General features: G+C 41.3%; 1 protein-coding gene across 1 annotated transcript in view; it reads right to left on the bottom strand.

Moving 5' to 3' along the window:
* LOC120570318 (plakophilin-4-like) overlaps positions 1 to 27,253 on the bottom strand; it is an 82,773-nt gene that overhangs the window by 14,825 nt on the left and 40,695 nt on the right. Inside the window, 7 exon segments of the mRNA XM_039818606.1 lie at positions 3,520 to 3,733; positions 5,299 to 5,431; positions 6,435 to 6,645; positions 9,658 to 9,828; positions 17,329 to 17,911; positions 18,855 to 19,072; positions 19,433 to 19,558. Of these exon segments, the coding sequence (XP_039674540.1) occupies positions 3,520 to 3,733; positions 5,299 to 5,431; positions 6,435 to 6,645; positions 9,658 to 9,828; positions 17,329 to 17,911; positions 18,855 to 19,072; positions 19,433 to 19,558 (1,656 nt within the window).

The raw sequence follows: 27,253 nt of genomic DNA, 5'->3' as shown, positions 1-27,253 counted from the left end.
CTTTCATTTTTGGAAGCAGAACTGAAAATGTGTTAATGCAGCATTGACTAAACCTCACAGAAGCATCTTGGTGTGTACTTTTGAGGTTAGTAGGAGTTTCTCATTTCCTCCCTCATGCAGTGGAAATCAGTGCATTGCTGCTTACAGCTATAACTAGATTTATTTTTGGATGAAAGTCAATTTCTCATTTTTCATTTGATCAAAAGGTCTTACTCTCCTCATTCTTTGTTCTCAAAACAAAAACAGCGATCGATGCCAGCACTGAGCAACTTCCAATTTAAGTTTTTGACATGTTCATTGGATCAAAAATCAAAATAAAATATAAAATATAAACAAAACACAATAACAGGATAGTATTAAAATGTCTACCCTTAAATCCATGTTTTGTTTTTAGCTTTTATTATTTATTATTTTATGTAGGTCTACAGGTTAGAGCTGTAAAAACAAGTTTTAATCTTACAGAGTTTGCCATGTTAACGTGCAGCTGAGTCCACGTTATTGAATTTGACATGTTCACAAATGGCATCAAATACTGTGGGCAAATAGCAGAAGACTCGCTGGAACTTGTAATCCCCACACCAGAATGAGAAGTTTGTGAGTTGTAATGAATGAACATATTTACAAAAACAAAGACTACAAGCTATAGTATGACTGCAGTGAAGTTACAGGTGATAATAGTACAGGAGGAAGAATAAATTAGCACTGGCTCAAGTAGGATTTTATATGGAACATGAGACCAGGAGTTTCTGGAGTTCATTGCCTAACCAAACTAGATCCAGAGATTTGTCTTTTTTGGAACACATGAGGAGTTTAGATGAGGCGGTGAGTGCATAACAGTCAAATCAATGACTGTTTTTATTTGATAAAAAATCTTTTTCGGTAAGAACAAAGAATTATATTTACATACACTCAGCTGTAAGGGCAACACACAGACTCTGACAAACTCAAAAAGAATGAAATCATGATTAAGAGTGTAGTTGAGTTTGCCAAAGTAAAGCCAAGATAAGAGGAGCGACGTTATATTTAACAAAGGGTAACAAAACATTGCTTTAGTGTTTGGGGTGTCCCCAGTATTGGAGCTAATGACGGTACAGTGCAGTCTGGCCTTTTGACCTGAAGGGCTGTTTCAGGACAGAGCAACAACCACAACAGCTGCTGGGAGGCGAGGCAGGTAAGGCAGCCAAGATCGCTTTGTGCGTCCCCACAACATGACCTCTGACCTGGACCCGGGGGTGGCCTGTTCTTGCAGCTACTAACGAAGAACAGGTGACACCTGGACCTCCCAGCGGAGTCAAGAAGAAGCCACTGGGGGCGACCTGTAGCTCACCCAGTAAGAGCGTTCACCCCATGTTGGCTGGGTCCTGCAGCGGCCCGCGTTCGAATCCGACCTGCGGCTCTTTGCTGCATGTCATCCCCCATCTCTCTCCCCCTTTCATGTCTATCCACTGTCACTATAATAAAAGGGAAAAGCCCCCCAAAAAAAAAGAAGCCACTGACACAATGGAAGCCCCAACTCTTCTCAAGCTAAGTTATGACACCTGCGCTGGCTTCCTCACCAGCTCCGACAACACTGATGCTGCTTTTAAAAGTGTTATAATTATATACAATATTGCCCAAACAGTGCTATTTAAGTAGAATGAAGCTGCTGGTGAGTAAATGATTTCTGTCTGCTCTACTTAAAGTTTTAGTGCGGGATGCCCTTGTCATCAAGCTGAAAGCTCTTTATGTGGATTGTTCTCATCAGCCGTAATTAACCAGAGGTGATGCAGCGCTTCTGACCTTTTCTAATCGCTCCCCCATCCTGGGGCCTGTACTACCAATTAGCCGCAGCAGGCTCTCAGGCTAGTAGATGAAAGGGGAAAACCTTAAACAGAGCTCACATTAACGCTGCTTAATCTGGCTGGGCAACACGGCTGTACAACCTTCTGAAATGTGAATGAAAGGAGCGAAATAAATTTGATTGGTTATCAGCCATTGGCTCCTGTGTACTTAATTATAAAAGCAACACATTAGAAGAGAAATTATGCTCATGTGCTCTTTTAAAATGTGGCTCCTTTAGGATGTGTTACGCAAAGTAAACAGACCGTTAATCAAAACAGGAAACTGAACTCCTCCCAGACTATACGCTACAGTGTGTGGTGTCCGTACTCTGACTGTATTGTTTTCCTTCGGGGGACTGCTGGACTGTAACCCGAGACCCAATTAAAGCAGGGGCTGGTGTCCAGCCCAAGCAGCTGACTCAGCCACCCGAGAGCCAAATGTCTTGGCTAACTTATTTCTGTAGTGCTCCACCCTGATCCTAAACAACATGGATTTAGACCCTGCTAGCAGAGCTTAGACAACACACAAATACAAGTGAGCTACACACAACATGCAACGCAGAGAGGAGGAGACTGACAAGCAGACTTTCAGGGACAGTTGTTTTCAGACAGAGATGGAGCTAAACCTCTCTGCAGCCTAAGTAGTAAAAGAATAGGAATCCTGAGGAAATGTTCATTTCTTTGCATACGTAAGCAGTAGTGACGGCAGTGACAGCAACTTAAGGAAAAGCCTCTATTACTCAGTTACTACGACAATAATAATTTTAGGATAGACCCCGGTAAGCAGTCTGTTTAACTGTTTAGTCAGAGAATCTTAATTCACACCTAATCACTATGAGCAACATTGTATGGTTAACCATGACAGGCAGCATCAGGTAACCACGAGCCACATTCAAAGAGCACATCAAGAGCCATGAGCAACCAAACCAACACAGTTCTATAAAAATCTCTCCTAAAATACCTCGAGGTTTGTCAGGGAAATAATTAGCATCTTCTGCACAATGTTTCTGTCCTGCTGTAACCCTACAATAGACCTCTTAAGTGGGGACAGTGAACCAAAAACAATAACTTTCAGGCTGGACAGCTAAACAATGAGCTTAAACTTGTAACAAAGCTGTGCAAAGCCGAGGGGAGCTGCAGATGAGGTGATTATTCTCTCAGGTGCCTCCTTTGACATTGTTACATTGTTTTCACATTGTCATTTGATTTTGTTATAATAAAAATATCAATTATAGCCGCTTTCAATTATTCACCAAGCAAAATCTCCAAACATTCTCTGGTTCCAGCGTGTTAATTGTGATGATTTGCTGCTTTTAAAGTAGAGTAAACTGAATATCTTTGGGTTTTGGACTGTTCGGAAAAAGAACGAGCAATAACAAGATGTAACTTTGAAATCGGGAAAATTGAGATGGCCACATTCCCACTTTCTTCTGATATTTTCTGGATATAAATCATCCATAATGAAAATAATTATTAGTTGAAGCCCTGGATGACAGGATGTGTACTTTTGCATTCTTTCATGCCAGACGGAGGAGCTTTATAGTGGATAATCGTTATGTGGAACAATGTAACAGTGAGGAGGAGGGATAAAGAGACAGTATGAACACCATATGCCCACATCCTCAAAGAGGAGCGGAAAGCTCAGAATTCACCTCACAGTTTTAAACTGCAGATATATCCTCCACACATGCTGACTTACCTGTGACAAGCTCCCGCACTTCTGCATCTACAGTTTTTCTCAGCAGGCGGAGCAGAGCTGGGATACCTCCTGCGTTCCTCACAGCGATCTTGTTCTCATCCATAGCTTTCCCATAAACGAGGTTCCTCAGAGCACCACAAGAGTTCTTCTGGACCTCAAGGACCTTGTGGTCTAGCAGGTCCACCAGATGTTTAATTCCTCCCAGTCGACACACCTATGGGCAATGTGAGAGAGATCAGGTGGGGAAAAGATTCTGACCACGAACAACATTTTTTTCATCTTATATACTGTGGAGAGCATAAGCATGCATTTATTCATGTGACAAGAGAATCTACGCACAGGGAATTTATTCATTATTTGGAACAGTCATTCTAATCTAGGACCTTAGAAAAAAAGAATAAATTATCATTTTCATCTGGAGAGAAGAATGAAATGTACTAGGAAAAGATAGCTATCAAAATAAGCTTTCAGCTTTTCATTGTATGGTACGAGTCATTTTGTGATATGTTGACATTTGGCATGTGGGAATAAAAAACGCATTTTTCATCTCTGATGTCTTATTCCTCTTCCTGCTTTACGCTGATAAAAGGACAAGCTTGGCCCTATACTTTTTGAGGGATAAAAAGGGTGGAACGATGGATTCCTGTGTGTCTATTTTAACCATTGCCATATGCTATGGGTGTTTTTTCATTGGCTTATGGCATGAGTGAGCAGTGAGAATGTGTCTTTGCGTCTATATGTGTGAATCTGCAGTAGAGGCTTCAGCCTCTGCAGACCATGAATGTCGGTACAAATGTTGTCTTAATCCTTCCTTTAATCCTTAAAATATTTTAGTCTGGAACAAAGCGGTGGACCGACAGACCGATTGACAACTCAGGTTTTTATATCATGTTCTATTTGATATGATGATGATATGAAAAGTAATTGCTGGGCTCTTGGAGTGGGACAAGAGCGCTAAAAATAGGCCCTATCATGCAACAAGAAAGAACGAGATTAGCTACCACATTATTGGGCGGTAATACTGAAGGTGAGCCATGATGTCACTAATGGACCTTTTTCACAGCAGACATGTTGACTTGTCATAGTAGGAAAAGCACAGCTGAAATTGATAACCTTAACGATGGCTCAATTCCATCAAGTGTCCCAGTAAGCTATTTCAGTGAGTCAGCATGCACAATACCAGGGCCTCTCCTAAGTGGAATTCAATTCAATTTTATTTATAGTATTAAATCGTAACAAGAGTTCTCTCAAGACACTTTACAGATAGAATGCAGCCATCATTAATGGTTTTGAATACACCTGTGCTTTTCCTACTATGACATGTCAACATGTCATAGTAGGAAAAGCGAAAAAGGTCTATAATCTCCCACAGCACAGGAAAGCTGTGAGCGTGCACAACAATAGCAAGTATAGAAGGTCAAGCTCAAACCAGAATGCTAGTCTGTGGACTCACTGTGATAGTTTGTTTTCTCTTCCAAATGAATCTATTACCTTCCCGGAGATTTGTTTACGACTGGTCTGATCGTCAAGACACGCTTGCAAGTTGTAGCAATGTTGCTGCATTTGAGTGCTATCAAACAAATGGCTGGAATTTCCAAAATAAATAATATGTTGTAATAAGCTGCAGCTTCCGTTTAAACATAGACACGATTGGCACTGATAAAAGCACAGAAGTGTGCATAATGTGTACTAATTATTGGAAGTTAAGGTGGTTGAGTACAGAGGTTGACAAAGTCATTCTGATCAGACACATTATGGCATCAGTGGTACAATACCTACCTCAGACTTAACTCGATTATCGCCAAAGCACAGGTGCTGCAGGAAGGCCGCTGCGTTGGCCTGCACCGAGGGAAAGTGGTGCTGCAGCATGTGAATCACCTCTGTCAGCTCTGGGTCACGCCAAGCGAACTCCCTAAAATTACAGGTGGGGTGCAAAGGTATCAGCATGACGACAGAGAGAGAGAAATTAAGTTGTCTCCTTAAAAAACAGTTTTCCTCAAAATGAATACTTCAGCACCTCAGGGCAAACTGATAAGGCCAGGAAATTATATTCACATCCGGGTGTATATAACTATCGACTTTAGTCACACTTGGACTGGAATGCTTTTCTGTATGCAGCAAGCTAAGGAAAGAAGTGAGGAATGCATCGTCTCTAGCCTGCTCTTGAAAAATACTTCAACAATTTCTTTTGCAATCTAAAGTCAATAAAGAATACTGTTGTATTTCTACTGGCATGTTACTTATCAACATTTCTTCTTTCTTCTATATACAAAACTGGGTGACAAAAAAAATGTGATTACTGGTGTTTGAGTTGTGTCAGATATGCTATTGACTCACTCACTGAGTGTGAAATACATGTGGCTGGTCAAACTCCTTTAGTCTTGATTATATCACAGCACAAAGATGAATAACAAATTCTTGAATTTAAATGTTAAATATTATAGTAGGAAACTTTACTCCGACTTTACTTTCCGAACGGACCTGGGTCGTGGTGGTCCCCCTGGTGCACTCTATTCAAGTGGTTACACTACAGCAACATACACAGTTGTAAACAAAGCTCCCAATGTGTGAGGTCAGGGGGTTTACTGCAGAGGTCAACCCAATCTCTCCACGCTTACACGTGTCTGTACGACAAGAGCAGACGCAGCACTTCAGCCTATGTGAGAATCTATTGTTAAGAGGCCAGGCATAGTAGAGCCAGCTTAAAAGCTAGAGCTGCATGTTACTACCCAGGGGGCTCCCTGTTTGAATAGTAAGAGGACACCGGCGTTGACCTAGCAGAACAGGGATGCCTTGTAAGCATAAGTAGTCCCTTCGGATGACTGTTTCCTGCTACACTATGCTTGCTACTAACCACCGACTACATGTAGTAGTTTAGAAACATAGCATTACGCTAAAATGTGAGCAGTACTTACCTGGGATCTTTTTGGATGCTGTCTATAGAGGGTGAGCGGGTAGCACCATCATCCACGACAACAGCCTGACGAGCGCAGTTGGGATCGGAGGGCCGGTACTGTGCTGAGCGATACGGATCAGCATAGGTGGCTGCTGTGTTAAGAGCATAGTTGTTTCTTTGGTAGATCATGGTACTCCGCTGGCTGGGTGTCCGCTGGAGACTCCCCACACCTGAGGACCCAAAAAACAAAAGCTTCAGACAAAAATAAATAAATAAAAGAAACTGGAGATTAGCAGCGTTCAAACCTATTCTGCTCTGGGTTTTGCACACCGTTAGCATACCACTTTAAACCAAGCAGAAAATACAAACATGCGGCTGTTCCGTCAGACTCAGCATTTTCTAAAATCTGGAACCAATTGATGATGAGGATAAAACACAGCTCCCATGGCTCCACAAAGCAGAAGTCTTCTTCTTCAAGGGTCTGTTTTGTTTTTACAAGATTGTGTTTAACCAGAGGGATCCTGCTGGTTTTTCCAAGAGGACACAAGGACTCAACATGCTCAATGATCCACAAATCTTCTCGCTCCTTTGCGCCACTGTGTTCTTAGGCTCACTTTGCCAAACAAAGCAGAGAGGCAGCAGTAAACCATGACCAGCTCCAAAAACAGTCAGAGATACACTAGTAAATCGGAAGCATCGCAAACATGCAGAGAAGTCATCCTTCCAGACAAGGTCCAATATTCAGCCTGACAGCATCCCGCTTCAGTCGTCTTTCCCCTGTTCATTTGCTCCAAGTCATATTATGACCTAGTTTTTTAACACAATGGGTCACAAACACAAAAATGCATAAACAAGCTTGCTTGGATTTTAGCCCTCTTTCTCACCAGTCACGTGATCTGTGGCAGCGTGACTGCTGCGCTGGTCAGATCACTATCAGAGCCAACAGGACTGGGCATGTGCATGCTCATACTCCCTCCTACCAGAAACCAAGACGTCACCTTGTGGGGCTGCTCCAAAAACACAATTTCTCACATCAGTGCACTTCTATGTTGCGCATAAGCATTTCCCTGCAATATGGTTATCTGCCAAAACAGAGCCAAAGACACATTTCTAGGACAAATTCTAAACAACAGTGTAACTTTTTAACATACACAATTTGGATTCAATTTGTCATATTTTCAGCCAAGGATCAATATTTCTACTTAACATAAAAATCTTGCTCCCTCTTGCACAAAAAAATACAGTGCAAGCGTTCACAAAAAGCCAAAGAATGCACGGAAAGCCGGTGAGGGGGAAAATGGCCCATTGAAATTTTATTTCACAACATAACAAAGAAAAACTCTGGGATCAAATTGGATTTCTCTAATGAGGTAGCTCTTACAAAGACTCCATATTGAACAGCCTTTCCAGCTCCGCCCTTCTCACATTTTCTCAATATAGCTGGCATAAACACAATATAGCGGCTCGTCTGGGGGCTTCTTTGCGGCATCAATAGCATTTATTAGGAAACTTATCGGTCTAAGCAGATCTCCTGTGTGCCAAAGAGAAGGCTGAATGGAGTATGTGTGTGTGTCAGTGCAAACTAAGCATGTGTATCTGAGGCAGAAGGGATGATGAGACGAGAATGCCAACATCAGGAGTGCTGGAAGAGAGCAGGCTGTGATTGTGGGTAACCAACATGTCCACTGGCCCCTCCATCCTTCTTCTCATTCTCAGTGTGACACATGTATAATGGACTCCTTTGTGGCAGGATGACATATCAGTACCTGCCTATTAACGCTGACAGTGGAGCGAGGAACGGTAGGGAGGGAGGGAAGGAGAGGATGACAGAGTAAAAGAGAAATTAAAGGAAAGAGGAAAAAGCAAGGAAGAAAGACATAACATAGGTAGCGGTAGAGGTAAAGGGCAGATGGACAGAGAAATGCTCTTCCCCAAGGAAGACAATACAGCCGAGTCAAAGGGCTGCAGACTAGATGGAAAAGACTTCGAGAGATTTGAAGACTGGGGAACATCTGTATTAGAGAACAAGAAAGTGCCCTTAAAACAAAGATGGGCCAGCTTGAAATATAAATGTTATGAGACAAAACATTGTGCACATCTTTACATGCATGACGATACAGAGACAGCGCGAACAAAGAGGAGAGAAAATGAAGGAAAATAAGAAAAATAGGAAGTAATTGAATAGTCTTATACGTTACACAAATCCAAAAACATTGTGTATCATTTGTTAGCTATAGCAGGGGTTTCCAACTTTGATTGCACAGTGGATCATTAACAGAGCTGTATAGCAATGAAGTAGAACTACTTCACTACTCTACTTAAGTACTAAAAGGCTGTATCTGTACTCTACTGGAGTATTATTTTTTTCTCCTACTTCCACTTTTACTTGAGTACATATTTTCGATGAATGAAATACTTTTACTCCGATAGATAGTGTTGCATGTTACTCGTTACTGTTGTGAATTCCTCACGCTACGGAGACTGTGTAGGTTACAGTGTGTGTAGTTATGGCTACGTTAGTTAGGTACGCTAATTACGTAATTTAAGTAAGAAAATCCCAGAGATCGCGTCATGTTTCTTTTCATTACGGCTGCCCGTTCAGAAGTCAGAGACGATGTAAGTTTGTACTCTTTCTATTTAGCCATTGTTGCAGCAGATGAAGCTATTCCTGAGTTGTTGCAGTCTGCCTTGAGTACTGAATGTTAACCGTTTGACCCTGTGATGTGATGCTGCTAGTTTATCTGTATGTTGCTAGCTTGCTAACTTTCCTGTTCATCACACGTTACTAGCTATATATACCTTAATGTAACTAAGGTCATCGTACATTTTGGATTAAAACCTCATGATATACATTATACTGACAATTACTACTACCACTACTACTACTACTACTACTACATTGTTTTCAACTGAGACCACTTCAGTCCTACACTTGCAGACCTTTTCAACACCTGACCCTAGTGACATAAAAGGTAACACTTAAAATGTCACAATGAATCACGATCACGTCACTTGTCCCCGACAGCTTTCATTTGAGGAGAAAAAACAACTTCAGATTCACAGAACAATAGCAGTCTTATCTGCAGTCTTACATCATTACAAGGTGGCAGCCAATAGATGAGAGGCAATTAAGAAAATACACAAGTATGGGTGTATCTTGGATACGGTGTTATAATGGGGTCATGTCCTTTGTTTGTCATGGTCCTTAGATTAGTTTACCATCGAAATAATGTGGGACCAACCTGACGTGCTCCTGTAGAGGGTGCCCTGCTGGGTGTGGCTGGGGCTACGGTACAAAGGGCCCTGGAACGTCCGATCCTCGTAGATTGGTGCAATGTGGCGGTCTGGGGACATGGCTGACCTTAAGTCCTGGCCCAGCTGGCTGTGTTGACTGGCGTATGAGCTCCGTATTCCTGGAGATGAAGGAGAGTGGGTAGCGGATAAGTGGTTAGCAGCAGAATGGTCTGACACCAAGAGTTTTATAAGTAAAGTGTCAAAGGTTTGGGCACTCAGTCATTCAACTCCCATGTGTCCTGTCAAAGTGTCGTTGAGGAAGACACTGAATGACTTTCAGCCTATTTATTGTGATTCTGTCTTGAAACAGTCAGCCAATCAGCTTACACACATTAAATGCAGACGTGGTTGTGTTACACGTTTGCATCTTTTGCTCCTGGAATGCCGGCATGCTATGTGAAATCACACACTGGGTTGATTCTGTGTGAATAAACAAAGCTGGCATAATGTCAGCACTATTGAGGACTCTCTCTGTGAAAAGGGCTTAAGAGACTTGATACTAATCAATCACAGTAAACGACATGTCAAGTTAATGTCATCATTGCATGGTAATGTGGTTCACTGATATGCAAAGTCTGCTCTGCATTACCATACAACAATAATGCAACACTGACAAAAATAAAAGCAGAGATGATGCTTGGTGTGACCTCTCTCAAGCAAGTTTTCTACACTGGATAAAAATGAATTCAAACAGGAAGGAAAAATGCCTTCAAAAATAAAAAAACCTGATATGATACGCTTGGAGATAGGACTGTCAGTGATAAATCCATATAAAATATATGATAGTAAATAACGATACAGGAATCAGCTAAAACTTGTGAAAAAAAAACACGGTCCTTTAAGACAATTAAATAACACAGCAACAGTTAAAAACATCTATTAGCTCTCCCTGTGTCTGTATATCATTGTTAATACCCATTACACAAAGCTGACATACACGCTGCCCACACACACACATACCTCAGCCAAATATATTCAAAACAAGTATCACACACACTGTAATAAGGACAAATTAAAGAACAGGAGGGTAGAATAAAAAACAATATTATTGTATAGTATTGTGACCCCAATTAAAAAGTAAAAAACACACATTTATTTATATATATATATATATATAGCTAGAAAGCGTTGACACACAAAGCCATCTTCAAAGAACTAGCACTGAAAAAGACAGATGGCTTTGTTGCCTTAGTCATGTGTTTTACTTAAACACAACACAAAGACACCAGCCAATAGCCAGTTAACTGCCAACATCCACGTATGTTCTGCACCAGCCTGAGAGGAAATATCTAGTAAGTAGTATTTGTACTACAAAGAACATTGTGCAGAGATAAACAAAACAAACTAACCATCCACTGCCACTGGCAATCTGATTAAACAGTCTTGTCATATACTGGACATATAAATAGAGAATATGTGCGATGAGAAACTGCAACTACTTTGTTTTGCACTGGTGTCAGTCTTTTTTTCTTGTGGAAGAAGAGTAGGCAGAATCAAATAGTAAATACTGCACTGCACTAAATGGGTAAAATCATCCACTGGTGAGGGCCAACAAGAGCCGACGATGTTGGCCCAAGAAAGAGGTGAACCAATCAGAGCATGGCCAGAGCAGATGTTGGGAAATGTGCGATACGGGAAACAGCTTCTGTAATCAGCAACAAGCTAACCTGATAAGGTTGAGGAAAAGAAACGCACAGGTGAGTGCGCCAATTAAAAAACTCTTTTACACAAAAGTCACTATAACAACAGGCTGCAGGGGCAGCATGAGGTAACAACAATATCTGTAGTTCTGAGTCCGTCCATGTAAAGAAGACCCACGGCCATGAGACTCCTCACCCCATCACCTTCATTCCCTTACCCAAACAACCTCAAAATGACTAAAAATCGCAACGCAAACACAGCACATATCTTTGCTCTTTCTTCAGGGCAGAACATCTTCAGATGGAGCTTTCAATGTTATTATGTCACACCTCAAAGTGCTGAAATCACCATAAATGTTCCCATCCTCCCAGTGAAGCCCATTGCTAACAGTTTTTAAAGGACCTGTGGGTTAACAGGGATACATTTGCAATTAAACTAAATAGCAATAAGTAAAACGAACCTTGTAATTAAAACAACAAATTTGAATCTTATAGTTCTGTCTTTTGAGACAGACTAAAAGACACCATATTAACTCGAATATTGCTGTGCAGGAGATGGATTATGGGCTGTAAAGTTGCAAAAACAAAATAAAGAAGGTCTTATGCTTGAAGATGGACCACAATTACAGCAAGATTTGGCTAATCATTTCCATGCTTGAATTAAACTTGGGGTGAATGTGTTATTGTGACAAGAGGTACAGTAACATGCTTTTACTGTAACATTCTGAAGAAGTCATAATTGTGTTTTGGACTACACATTTAAAGATGAAGAAAAATGGGAAGACACACAGGTACAATGAAAAGTAGAGGAAAATGTGAATTTAAAAGAAGTCTCAGGTTTGCTTTTCTTTATTCTTTATTTTGATCCGTTTCTGTGTTTGTGTTAAACATCACATCAGTGAAGCTCACTACACTGTAAAGCCCAGTGGACCAGTATACAGCTGGCAACTAACTGCTCATTGCACATTTCACGAGCTTCCAAACGTCACTTGGGTCCTCTCCAACTGCATGAGCTAAGGCGCAGACTTTTTCTGCCATGCAGAACCAGCTAAATGAAGGATTTGTGTCACATTTTGAGACAGAGGACATTAATGAATAAGAATGTTTGCCTATGGGGGTAAGGCGAGTGAAGATTTTAGATGTAGATAGCGCGCCAGACTGAGGCTAGTCTCGCATTGCCAGACCTTCCTCCACAGGGCTGCGGAGGAGGGTCTGGCGAATCCACACAGCATTCTGGGATGGGAGAAAAACGTGCTCTGGTTTATTGTTATTTTTTTAAACCAATCACAATCGTCTTGGGCGGCGCTAAGCGCCGAGCGGAGCCACGCTTTTGGTGGAACGTGTACGTTCAAAGGTACGTTCAGATTCAACAGATAGTCTAGCTAGCTGTCTGGATTTACCCTGCAGAGATCTGAGGAGCAGTTAACCCTAGTCCTCAGAAATCGACCACAGTTTAGAATGCCAACACAAAGGAAGGCCAAGGCAACGGACATTCGAACTAAATGAGGGACATCAGGCAGAACTTCCGGCGGCACCAGAGCAATCCCAGAAGTGGAACTTTGTGTATATAGACTAGACTGAGGCTGACCGCTGAAGCACCAAGCAGTAAAGAAGCTGAGCCGACCCTGCTAACCTCTAGCTGATTGATTATACACCACAGGCCCATAGTAGCTCAGTTTATACTATGCATAAAATAATGAATTAACTAGATTAATGGTTAATGTTTATTAAATAGATGGTTGCAGTCTAGATTATGTACGGGCTAAGACTAGTTGATAGACAGGCTAACCCACTGGTCAGGTTTGGCAGTATTCCATTTGACTCTATAATAACGGATATATTTTGTGCAGATCATCAGTGCAAGTTATTTGATGTTAATCAGCTTTAACAAAATACTAACTTGACTCTCAAGATTATGTTAAACTTCAAATAAAGGTTTTCTCCGATTTCATCATCAGACACCCTTGAAGTAAACAGATGATGGAGACCATGTTAAATAATTTTTTTTGAAAATGCTTTTTGGGTTGATTTCCAGTTATCGGTTTGACAATATAAAAAAATCTTGCCTGCTTTGCATATTCAACAGATTGGCCCCTACGAATAGTACCACACCTCCTCCTCCTGACCCCCCCCCACACACACACACACACACACACACACACACACACACACACACACACACACACACACACACACACACACACACACACACACACACACACACACACACACACACACACACACACACACACACACACACACACACTTCACTGGTTCCACTCTACATTCTTTAATTCCTGGGCTGAACCCACTCCACGCATGCTACCAGGTTGTTTCTCCATTGTTTAAGAATTGCTTGGTGAAAAGAAATATTTTATTTTTTATTATTATTTTAAATTAGCCATTCAAAATAAATTATTTCTCAACACAGTTTACTAAAATCAATGAGCCAGTTGTCTCTTAGCTTTTAGTGTTTGCTTTCGTGGCTTTTTGCTAAATGAACCAATGTAGCTGCAAAATATACTGTAGGTCCACAATTTCAGACTCATCAATGGATTCTATTCAATAACAACATTTTAGGCACAAGGTTTAAACTGTACTATGAATTACATATAAACAAGTACTCTGACATGGCAGGCACGTTGTTGTGCAGGCAAGGGAGTAAAACTGAATGCTGCTGCTGCTGCTGTGTGCTGTAGTGGCACACTCATTAGCCCAGGAAGCCTTTCACTCTGTGGCAGTGCACACACAATAGCCACTAGCAGGAGCTTGGCAGGAAATCAGTTCAGCTTCTCTTGTTCAAAGGTTTAAAGGGGGTGAGGATATGAAGAAGGGGAGGTAGCGAGAAGACATAAGGAAAAGGCGGGAGCAGCAGAGAAGAAAGCGGGAGAGAATATACGAGGGGGAGGAAAAAAAAAGAACAAAAATGAAAAGAGGGTTAATGAGGCCGTCCAGGACCACCAGAGACTTCTCATCTCATGTAAAGCCCGGCTGTGGCCGAGTGACAGGGACAGAATCTCCCAGGCACAGGAGCCTTCATGCATATCTCTCCCACTCAGCAGCCCAAATCCTGAAAGTGGCAACATTCAAACAACCTTAGAGGAGACTAATCTGTCTGCCTTCTTTATTCTGCTCCCCTGGTAGAAGGGCTGCAGTCCCTTCTAAAAAGCATCTGCAAATTGTCACGGAGAAATAACATACTGCTGTCTATTGAGGATGAATGGCCCACATTCCTAGTGCGTTATAGTCATTTAATTCTCCCCCTCAGCCGTCGCACCGTGGCTTTAACAGATTGCACTTGGCAGAGGCTAGATGAAGGGCGGTGGCGTGCTTGGCGCGTGCTTGCTCTGGAGAAACAAACACTTAAATGGATGCAGCTGACTGCATTCCTTAACAAAAATGATTTTCAAAAACCCACAAACAGGAGAACAGGGATGATCACCAGAAAAAAATCGTTATACTTAAAAGTGATAATAGCTGCAAAAAAAAAAAGAAGAAGAAAAAAAAAAGGTGTGCCACGGTTAAAACTACCATGATGGCTTGACTGTCAGGTTGAAGCACACATGTAGATGTGCCGTTTCTCCTCGCTCTTTCTTTGTCCCACTCTGCTCTGAAATGGACATTGAGCGTGGGCACATTATTAGGGACAATTTGTCTCAATTTTTCAGCAGCAGAGAAAAGGTAAGACTTCCTGCCAATGACAGTGGAGGAAGGGGAGCCAGGTGGGTGGTGGAGAAAAAAAAAAGAGGTAAGGGGAAAAAGAGAAAAGCACAAGATAGGAGACAGAAAAGGGATAGAAGTCTGTTGAAAAGAAAACAGACAATGTGTGACATAGCAAAAGAGAGGTGAGGAAAGGAGGCAACACATCTTCAGATAGATACTGACAGAAAGCTACCAACAGCAACAATATCAAGGTTAGGCTGTCAGGCATTTGCCGAATGTTTGCAATTGAGACTGATCACGTGATCATCTCATTTCCTTCTACTATGGCTCATCAAAGCCATTTAGTATTTCTCAACATTTTAACTTTAAAAGGAGTACAAATTCAATCATACAAAACATATGAAACACCCTGTAATGTAGCCTTCTTTCAAATGAAAAATATCTTTTTTGGAAAATAACTGCTTCAAAAGCATTTTTAGCCTACTATACAGCCTGCCTACTCAATGAGAAGAAAATTTCAGTACCGAAGTAAACCAACAAAAACATTCTTTTTGTGGAAACATGAAAATGTTGATTGTTTAATGTAATGTTAATTACATGAAATGTAATTAATATAAAAGCGATTAGAAACATAAATAGGGCTGTCTTTCACCTCTTGTGTTTTTCATACAGAATGCATTCTTGTCGCTGATATTTCTTCGACAGGGAAATACTCCCACACAGCTGACATTTTCTTTCACTTTTATTTGTAAACAAACCACACAAGCGCACTGCACCTGTTGCCCGCTTGCTGCCTCTTACTCTTACCTTAGCTACCGTTGTTTGAGTCCAACCGCAAATAAACACCACAGCATCACAAAGTCGATGCGACACAACAGATAAACATCGCCAGTGCCATCGGTGCATGTCATCTTATGTGCCGAAAGGCAGATGGGAGTCGACAAGGTGAACATCGGCCGATACCGATGTTCTTGAGGCTTAAAAGTTAAACCACATCGACACAACACACTACAATAAACGTGGTCAAAATGGCAATTGGTTGGAGATGATTATTTAACCGAGAACAAATTGAGACACGTGTGCACATGCAGCACCTACTGTACATGCAAACACAACACATTGAGGATGACGGGAAACCGATGTCACACAACAAAACATGTTCACCTTGAACGTCATCATCAACCAGCGCATCTGAGGATATCCCCAGGCAGCAGGAAGTCAAGCAGAAAACAGTCCATTAACCTTGGAACCAAAATACAGTGATATGAAGTGCTTCTTTTACCTTTTGGAGGCAAACAAAAATGCTCTTGGCTTTTAGGGTGGAATTCTGCTTTCACCAGTAATAATCCAGCTGAAAAGCTTTCATATCGTACTGAAATGTGAACAAAGGTTTGATTTTTCTATGTAATAACTGTGGTTTCCTTTATTTTGTCAAAACTACCTTGTTATCTCCAGGAGATACCTTAAAAAGCGAGAGCTGAGAATTAATCAGTGGCTGTGGGGAGAAATTGGTTGGCTCCTGATTTTCTGATTCAAACAAGATATGCCTCCTCAGACACACAGACACAGACACACACACACACACACACACACACACACACACACACACACACACACACACACACCACACACACACACACACACACACACACACACACACACACACACACACACACACACACACACACACACACACACACACACACACTTTTATCCTGTGAGAAAATGTATTACTGTCCAAATATTTACAGCCCGCATATCCTCTACTCAAAAAGTTCGGAAGAATTCATGAAAAGCAATTATGTGACAGCCTACAAAGCTGAATAACGTTTAAAAAGGTGTTTATAACTTTTCATTATATCAACGTTTACTTTTTTATACATTAATGATCCATTTTACATTAATAATCCATTTTAGAATTTCTTGCACATTGCATTATTTAAAGTTAAAAAAGAATTATCTGAATATGTTGAAGCATTTCATCTTACCATTTTGTTTATCTACCTTTTATTATTGTTGGAGGTGTGGCTCTACACACAAACATATAATGACACGGAGATTCACACAGCTATAAGCTAATGGAAAAGAAGGGACAGAGAGGAAAACACCATGTACTCTTTTCCTCTCCGATTTGACCTTTCGATTACAAAAACACTGCAACAAAACCATATACTGTAGTTGAAAATAGTTATTATCTACCGATATGAGAGTCTATGTGAGTTTGAGCAGGCTGCTGAGCTGATACACTATAAATGTCAGAGTGTGTGTGTGTGTGTGTGTGTGTGTGTGTGTGTGTGTGTGTATGCATTTGAGCACCTGTGAGGCTGTCAGGTCGCGTCATCCTCTCGTAAATGTCGTAACTCTGGGGTCCATAGGGGTCAGTGTTGTGGAGCATGGAGCGCGGCAGAGTAGAGCTGTAGTGCTGGGGCACAGCGGTCATACTAGCCCTTACTGGAGACGACGAGTGGGTAGGCTGCTTAGTCAGTGGAGGGTTGATGCTCTCCACCATTGTCAGAGGCGAGCCCATGCGGCCTGATGTTGACCCCGCAGAGGCCTGATACGGCGAGGTTGTACGGCTGGCACTGCCTGAGCGAGAGTTCGTGGAGCCCATGCGTCGCAGCGCAGCGGGGGAGTTTTTCTGCGTGGAGTAGGGTGGGCTGTTGCCACCCCCGCCGGTGTTACTGGTGCGCTGGGCCGAGGGCAAGGTTGTAGAGAAGATGCTGGAGAGGGGTTTGGGTTCAGTTACAATGGGGGAGCCGTAGGCACTGCCACCTGAGGTACGCAGGGAGCCGCGGGAGGGTGACATACTGCTGGCATAGGCTGGCGAGTGAGAGCGAGAAGGCACTGAGCTTACCCTCCGCATAGCACGACCCGGCACTGCTGCTGTGACTGCTGGAGCCTGCAAGTCCGAAAGAAAACAACATGGCTTCATGAATTTCTTTCTTCAGTTAAAATCATTAACAAATCATGTTGTACTCTGCTATAAAATGACTTGCACAATGATAAGGACATGCTAAATAACACATCATTACATAAACCAATTCATTACAGGGCATGACTTTACTCTAGGCCATATTTATTTTCTCTTTTCCACCCCTTCCCCCCCCCCCCGTTATGTATGACAGTGCCATTTGGTTTCTCAGTGGTCTGCGTGTACAACGCTGTATGAAGCATGATTATGTTGCGATGCTGCTCTAAGCACTCGACGCCTTCTGTGCCTTTAAGCATCATATCGCTACCTTCACTGAACAACATGCAACGGCAATTTCATTTTTGTGATTAGCATTTTTATTGCTTTAAACAAAATACAAAACATACAGTTTGCAATATGAACACATCCCCTCCCATGCTGAAGCCCCTCACTCGTCATTACCACACATGCAGTAGGCATTTAAGTCAACTTAGAAACACTTACTTAGACAACAATTACGATAAGATGAAAAAATAACCATAATAAATATTTGTATTATTTTAATATTTTAACCAAATAAACAAACATATTATGTGTATGTGATAAAACCATAAGCACATAGTATACGCCTGGCCCCAGCACATGGCTTCTTAGGATCCCTCCAGAAAGCTAAAGTACTTTCCCTATTTTCTAATGTAGACATTCAATCTTGCAAACAGTTTATATGACATTTTTTTCAAACGCTGCCATGCTACAGTAATTTTGGAGTTTCTCTTTTGTTGCTATGCATTAAAAGCTAATTGTCACTTTATGTAATTACATTTCCTCTTAATTAAAAAAAATATATTCAATATATGCTGGTGTTATCCAGAAGATAAAACGCTACGGATACATTTTGTGCTTGGCAACAGCAATATGTTGCTGGCAGTACCTGGGCTGAAGCCTGGCCTTCGGCCCTGGTATTCCTTCCCATGGTACCAGTTCCGGTGCCAGGGAAGGAATGCTGCATCCTCAGCTCAGCCTTGCCCAGGTTCTGGCTGTTGAGGTAACCGCTGCTGGCATCCTGGTAGCCACTGTCTGAGTACGAGTTCATCTGAGTTGAGCTTCGTGAATTCACCGCGGATCCTGAAAGAGCGTGACAGAAAAAGGCTAAAAATGAAATGCAGAGGGAGAGGGATGGGTTAGAGGAACAGGAGACAGACGCATAATACAAGGTTTCCTAATAGACGTGACCTTTACCTAGACTGCATTGCTAATGACAAATGGCACAGCAGGGGGAGAACTGATCTGCCAGGCCTATAATTCAGTGTGCCATATTACATCATTCAGCCTTTCATAAGCTGTCCTGAGGGATCAGTTGTTATCTGTTTAAACTCAAAGTATAACATATAGAAAAGATAAAATGTTCGGTTTAGTGGGACAATGCTGAGGTAAAAAAAAACAATAAAGATGTTAGTTGGAGAAAAGAAGGCTGCAGACGATAGAGAGAAGGCAATAACAGACCCTCACTTTCATGGAGGGAGGACTGCTCCGGGGAGTACAGAGACACCTGCTCTGACTCAGTCCTGATGCGGTAGCTGGGCGACTGTGAGCTGTCAGTCACCCGAGACTTGGTGTCCCCCAAGGCGGAGGCATCTGGGGGAAAAAAACAGCAGAGCAAGGGAGTCAGACACAGAGGAAAAGCTTTGAGTCTGAAACAATTAAGAGTTTGGGCTTTGGATGGAAAGATGATAATAGTCATTAAAGCAGTCAACAATTGATGGAGTTGAGAGGAAACAATAACAGACAATGATTTCTGCAACATTAGTTTCACGCCTATGTACAGTTGGAGTCATTAAATTTTACTGCCATGCTAATTTGAAAAGGCAAAGTTGGGTAGCATGTCACTTGCTCTAACATTTCCCTACATCTCCTATTACTCCTTGCACGACAACAACCAGTGTGGCAAACAAGAACTGGGATTAGCCCTTTTATGTCCCTGTGCAATGTTTCCCAGTAATCACAATCTAGTTAAGCGTGACCAGTGTCAATGGGTTACTCTGCAATCACTACAACAATAGGCAGCAAGTGAAGGGGAACAGGGAGGCAAATATTGGCAGCCAGGGTCTGTCAAATCCTGCCTGATTAGCTGTGTGAAAATGAAATGAAGAGGCCGCCTCGTTGCCCAAGCTGACCTGTTGAATAAATCTGTTGACACATAAGCCTAGTGTGCTGTTTGACAACCTGGCATTTTGCACTCCCACCTTTAAAAGATCTTAAAAGGTGGGAGTTTTATGCTTCTGCGGAGGCTCCACACAGAGCTGTCGCTGTAGCCAATGTAAGTCGTCTGGTGTTTATACTTGAGCGCTGGTGTGTGCGTCGAGCCGGCATATGTGTGTGTTTGTGTGTGTGTGTGTGTGTGGTGGCCGGGGGTTGAGAGAGTGACTGTGATTAGCTTCAGAGCGAGTACCGACTCTAGAGTCATAGTGAGACTGACCACGGTGGGAAATCTTTAGCAGGAAAAGTTCACCATCTCCTTGATTGCATGTTGTTTATGGAGAAGGAGAACCAGGAAATGAGTCGGGGGAAACGCTACCAAGCCACGGCCGACAGACGTGCGTTGCCGCGACGTGTAGTTACATTTTTAGAGAGGTTCACGTCAGGCTACGGCGTACTAGGGTCCGGCGTAGACACAGAGGGGTCTGCGGGGGTACGCCGTCGATTCAACGCAGAAGCATAAAACGGCCTTAAGGGGGTTTACCCATTCACAGATGGGACTCAAGCGGGTCTCGAGTCAGATTGCCAGAATAAGCATTTAGCCTGGCCTGTTGTGAGAAAGTCAGCCCCTGCCTTTCCTCTCAAGTTCAGTCTGAATCAAACATCACTATTTGCAATACACCTTGCCAACTGTGTCAGTTTCAACAGTGCTGCTATTTCTAGTTTAATACCTAACCCTGCCTAAAATAACAACCTTATAAATTTAAGTTTCAGTTTTTGTTTAGTCATGCTTTCTCGCTCGCTTGCCCACTCACTTTCTCTTGAGTACTGTCTCTCTTTCTTTGTTTGTCTTTTGACCAAGATACCCATCCCTAGGTAAAATTTGGCAGCAAATTAAGAAAAGATGTATATGCTGGGTAAAGGTAAGACATACAGAGTCCGGTCTTCATCTGATTTTTTAAGCGTTCAAAATGCATTAAAAATGGTAATGGGGAAAAAAATATACATTTTATTTAATTTCACATATATTGGAGGAATCAAGGGATTTTGTGAGAGGCTGTTGCGTCATGATCCTTCTGAAAGATTCACAATATTATTTTGATACAATTTGATTTTCTTAATTTAAGCAAGAAATGCATTTGTAATGTAGCCAATAAAACCACAGCGTTACAGTAAGACTTAATTAAAGTTTTGTGCAAAAGACTTAATGCCCTCACGGTACCATCGTACCATATGACAAGAAATGCAGGCTAATTTACTAATTTAATCAGGATAACACTGACAAAACCATATTTCTTAAGTGCTGCTGTTGGCTGAACGCTGGAGTTGAACTATATTTTGTTCATACTAGAGAGGCTGTCTGGATCTGGTCCAAACTTTCCTGCCATGACAGATTAAAGGCCTACAGACAAATTACTACAGGACATATAGGAAACCATCTGAAAATCTTGCACTGCTTGAAATAATTAAAACAAATATATCACGGGTGACAGCGACCGGGAGAGGTGGGGTGTATAATGTGACAGAACAAAATAATAATACACATAATATACCCCACCCACTTGGGGTGGGTGGTTGCTGCAGCACCCTGAGCACCTCTCCTTACCGGGATCATTAAAAAAACTTTCCTCAACACTCGCAATGAGTTTTCATACATTGCAGTGGATGCAGCAATTTATAGTTTACCTTTTTTTTTTTTTTTTATATATCTATTTTTGTTTTTACTTAAACATTTTTTGGGAGGTTGAGGGGATGGTGAGGCATTAGACCCCCAATGCGATGGGCCCTGACGAACAGAGATAACGTTCATGAGAAAGATGATAAAATGTCATGTGGGTGATACAAGGGACTTGTTAAGGTATTTAAGGTAAAACAACGAAATTGTTCTATAAGGTAGGGCTGTGCAAATAATCTAATTTTTTGGTTCCTAACGATCACAAAAACTATGTAATTGAGAAAAACGATTATTTTGCATATTACATTTTGCAAGTAAACTCTTATTTTGTCTTGTGTTCTGAAGGGGAATTCAAAAAGTTCCAATGGGAAAAGTTAAGGGAAAGTTCACAGTCAAGGTGTTTTTGTAACTGTTTCATTCTTTTTTTAAGTAAAAAAAAAATGCAACATCTTTTTAAAGTCAATGGAGTAATCGTGTTAAAAAATCGTGATATCAATATTGACCAAAATAATTGTGATTATGATTTTTTCCATAATCAAAGCAGCCCTACCATAAAGGTCAAAAAGCATTTCCTTTAAACGTATTAATGACATGACTGAAGTCTTTTGTCTCCTTCCATCCTGGCAGTGACTCTGTGTCTGGCACACAGTGTGTCGTTTTAGACCACAGGGTTTTCATACTGAGCCTTGACCCTGTTTGATGAATGAGATGCCAAAAAGCCAGAACAGAGGAGCAACAGGAAGAGAGGGAGACCGCAAGAAAGAAAAAGAGAGAGACAGTGACAGAAGCCCTTTTTCACACATGGAGGATGAAACACTACTGGCTTACGTTATCCATTTATGGCAGGGTTTTTTAGCATTTAGAATTAGGTCTCTTATGTAATAATTTAATGTTGTTAATGTGGTTTTCACACAAAATATGACCATACTGGATAGAGTGGCATTTTGGTTTTCTCCAAGACAGAAATTGATTTATTACACAGGTTACCAGTGTGATACATTTTATACATTATTTTGCAGTTGAATGTTTTTCTCTACTGCTTTATTAACCCCAGTTGTCAAAGGACCCTGTGGCCCCAAAATACATGTCCATGTCTATTAATAGTGCATTAGATTAAACTAGTCTAGGATGTGGTGTGAGGAGAACCAGAGGAGAGATGGGCAGGTGTCTTGGTGAGTAACAGATGATAGCTACCAAATAAATATTACCCCTTTCACACCAATGGCTCAACCAGGGTTATACCCAGGTCGACTGTGGGTTTGAATGGGTTAACCCTCCTCGATCTACTCGGCTTAGCGACCCAGGTAGCCAGTTGGGTTGAATCAGGGTAGGACTGACCTACCTAACCAACTGTTACCTGGGTCGCTAACAGTTGGGGCGGGACAAATAACGTGATTGGTTGGAAATGACAGTGGGGCAGTCTTCACAGGTCAACACACATTTTTTCTACCCTAACCCTAAAGTTAGCTTTTAGGTACATCAAAGCTGCATGGGGGGGGATTTACTGTGCTCCTGCTGAGTTCTTCTTTAGGCTAAGACTTAACCACTATCTATCTGCCTGTGTAAATGTGTGGTAACGTAATACCATACCTAATCCCTCTCTTTATTAGATAAGTTGCAGGTCAAAATAAGACTATTTAATTACTAGGGGTGTAACGATACACATATTCGTATTGAACCGTTCGGTACAAGGCTTTCGGTTAGGTTCGCATTACAAACGGAACGATTCGTTGGACTAATCCTATGTTTTCAGTGCCGCTGCACTCAACAAGGCAGCCCAAATGACGAAACTGGCAACATGCTGTCTGCCCTTCCACTACTCCAGTCAGGCATGATACGCTGAACTAGCTCATTGCAATATGGCTGACAAGGATTTAAAGTATGTCTGAATTTAATAACCTGATGGCGAGATAAATAAAAGTTCTAATATGTATGTATGTATGTATGTATGTATGTATGTATGTTCATATATAGCCTAGTCTACATTTAGGCAACATCTACATACTTGTTTAATTTATTACAGCAAAGGAATGCAGAAAGTTTAGTTGGTCAGAATCAAGCATATATAATAAATATCATGAAATAATTTAGTTTAGGCTATGCCTTGGTGTCTCTCTCTCTCTCTCCTAAAATATCTTCCAGTATCCATTTGTTCAATGAATTGAAGGTTATACTGGTACAATAGCATTAACAGTGACACTATGATATTTAGGACTGATATTGTTTTAATACTATAGAGAAAGCAGGCTATATTAATGGTAAAGAATAGAGAGCTTCGGATACCTTACTAGGCGAGCTATTTCTTGTATTTCACTCGTTTACACTAGCTAGACTATTGTTTTCTATATAAAATATTCCTTTATCTTTACCTCAAGTAAATGTAGCTAAAGTGAAGCAAGTAAAAGTCATTAACAACAACTTACAATTTCACTCTGTATCACTCACTGTGTGCGCGGTAGCAAGTCCAGACCAAAGATTTGCGACGAGACAAGATAAATCCTGCAGCTACTTGCAACACACTGGCTGCAGCATTCTGAAAGCTCTCAGTTTAAACCAATGAGAAGAGACAAGACGGTGTATCAACTTCATAGCCATTGACTCTTTGTACTTCTGTCTAACTTTCGAATTTCTGGCTTTTTTGTAGCTGGATATATTATTTGTTGTTCCTAATTATGAATTTGGATAACGTTAATCATAGTGAGATACTTGCTACAGTTGCATTTGCATTGTTTTAATGCTGCCTGGTGCTCTCTCTCTTCAGTAACTCTCTACCTCGCTCGTCCACATACCGTTACCGTGCAAGCGGCCGCTCGTAAGCCTCTTTCGACCAGTTGACAGTTCGTGAAATAAAAATAAAACAGACTGCAGTGCACGACGACACCAACAGATGAATGGTGAAGGAAGATTGATTCCACGTAGTGAGTGATACAGAGTGCACTGTAAAAAAAAAAAAAAAAATCTAATTATTATTCTTCTTATTATTATTTGGGGGGGCTTAGAAACATTTTGCGGTAGCTTCAGCCCCCCTAAAATAGGCCTAACGACGTCCATGGTTATGCGTTGCCCATGTTGACTGGCTTGGTTTCGATTTCCAAAAGAAGGGTTGAACACTGATCAGACAACCGTGGTCAGCGGTGTGAGAGAGGTATATGATAGTCACTTTATACTGTGCTGTGGTAACATTTGCAATCACATATCAGGCAGTATTAAACCTAGTATTAAACATGTGAAATTATATATTAACTTTTTAAACCATAATTTTCACGAAACCTAAAGTATAAATTCAGTAAAAACTTCAACCTACAAATTGCTCTTTAAAAAATGTTGAAGAGTCCGTAGACATGACTCTTGTCATGCCATATTCTTTATAAAAGGGGAATTACAAAAATGTTGTAAGACCCTAATGATGCACATTGCATGGCGCCTTTATTTGAACATGATGCTGACATGTTAATATTGAGAGAGTGCATGTCTGAAAAAAATAAGCAGTGAAACAAAAGAGACAGGAGGGGACAGAAACAGCGAGAGAACTTTCATTTTGGGGTGTTTGTCTTCTACTCTTAGAGGACATGTTGTGTGAATGCATTGACATTACCTGGGGCTAAAAGGCTCACTTCCACAGTAACACTTCTATCCCAACTCTCAGACACTGGAGACGAACACTGGCTCACGAGGCCAATAAGCCTCACAGACAAACGTGGGCCATTACGCTCGGTGCCACACATTTAGACTTTAATTCATTTAGATTAGAAAAAGTACATTACCACGTCTGATTATCATTTATCATCTACACTACAATGAGAAATCAATATGAAGCAAAACAGTGATAGTGATTAGTCCCCGGCTCTGTTCAAATACTAATGAAATGCATTCAGCGATGAAATGGTGAATAGGCAGCAAATGAGAAAACCGTGTAGTATTAATATTCCCGGTGCATGTATACATTTATTAACCCCCATAGGCTTTTCTGACGGGATCGACAATAAAAGATGAATGACCATTGCAGAAATTCGCTAAGTTCCACTATGCAATTAATAAGCCATGAAATACATTAGTAAATTCAATTCATTATCTGGTCTCTGCTGAAGATCCTTCAAGGATGTGGACTAAACAAGGGAGACCAAAGGAGTCTGAGAGAGGTCCTTCCTCTCCACATCACTGATGGTGTTGTGTGTGAGTAGGCAGAAATTGCTTAGATAAATATTGAAACAAGAATACGCCTAAGGCTGTCCATTACTGTGTGCTTGGTTAAAATGCCTCACGTTAGCAATGATTGAGGAAATGTAAAACATGCCTGTACTGCACCACACACACACACACACACACACACACTTAACAGAGCCCATACAAATAGATACAGACACACTTCCTGCCAATTGTTATGACTGTGGTCATATTTGTGTATTGTCTGCTGTGTGTGTGTGCTGTGTGTGCCCTGTGTTTTTCTCTTTTGTTCTAATTGTATATGCAAATGAAGGTGTGCCGTAGCCGTCCTTGGATTGGAGGAGGAGCTCAGGCCCGACCCTGTGATTGGCTGCAGCTGGGGAGGCAACCTGGTTATAAGGAGCCAAGATGGCGGCGTCTGGTGGGCAGCAGGCACTTCCTCATCCTCCTAATCTCCCAACCGGGCCACCCTTTTTGTGCTTTTGGTTTAGATTGGATATTGATTTTTCGTTTGTTTAGATGTGTTGAGCTTGTTTTCTCATGTTTTTGTTAGTTAGGGAGGTAAGTCTTTTGTCTTTTGTTTTGCCCATTTGTTTGTTAGGTTAGTTGCTTATCTCTCAGTTAGGATTGTTTTGTTTGTTACTTTTCTGGTAGGCCACCCTGAAGCTTTATACATTTGTTACATACATATATTTTTCTATGTAAAATAAATACCTTTGTTAATCTAATCACGTAAGTGTTTGTGGCTACTTGGGAGACGGGGAAGATGGGACCTTTTTGTGTTGCGTCCTAGGCACCCCTAGACTGGGGCGTAACATAAATGGGGGCTCGTTCCGTCTTCTTGTCGCGCTTTGTTTCTGGGTCTGTTCGGTCGGTGAGTGTTTGTTGGTTCTGGTTGGCAGTTTTTTTTTGGTGTGTGGGGGGTGTTATGGAGTTTTAACTGGATGATTTTGTGGCTAGTCCTTCTTTAATCATCATTCAAAAGAAATGAGCTGAACAGTTAAGCCTTACTTATATTACATGTCACTATGTAATCAGTGTGATAGTGAACAGAACCGTTTAGTTCACTAGCATTTAGAGATATTTTAAACCATTTGTTCTTATATTCTATCCTATTATTATTTAATGTATATTGTATTCTTTTAATTCATGTATATACTGTATGTGTGACTGATAGTTTTTTGCTGCTGCAAAGGATTTTCCCATTTTTTGACTATCCATCCATCCATCCATCCATCCATCCATCCATCCATCCATCTAGTGAAGACCTCACAAGGTAAACCAAGAATATGTAA

Source organism: Perca fluviatilis, chromosome 12 (genome assembly GCF_010015445.1).
Source record: "Perca fluviatilis chromosome 12, GENO_Pfluv_1.0, whole genome shotgun sequence".
In the NCBI taxonomy this organism is placed as follows: domain Eukaryota; kingdom Metazoa; phylum Chordata; class Actinopteri; order Perciformes; family Percidae; genus Perca; species Perca fluviatilis.
The sequence above is the reverse complement of the archived record's forward strand: the minus strand, read 5'-3'. Positions and strand labels throughout refer to the sequence as shown.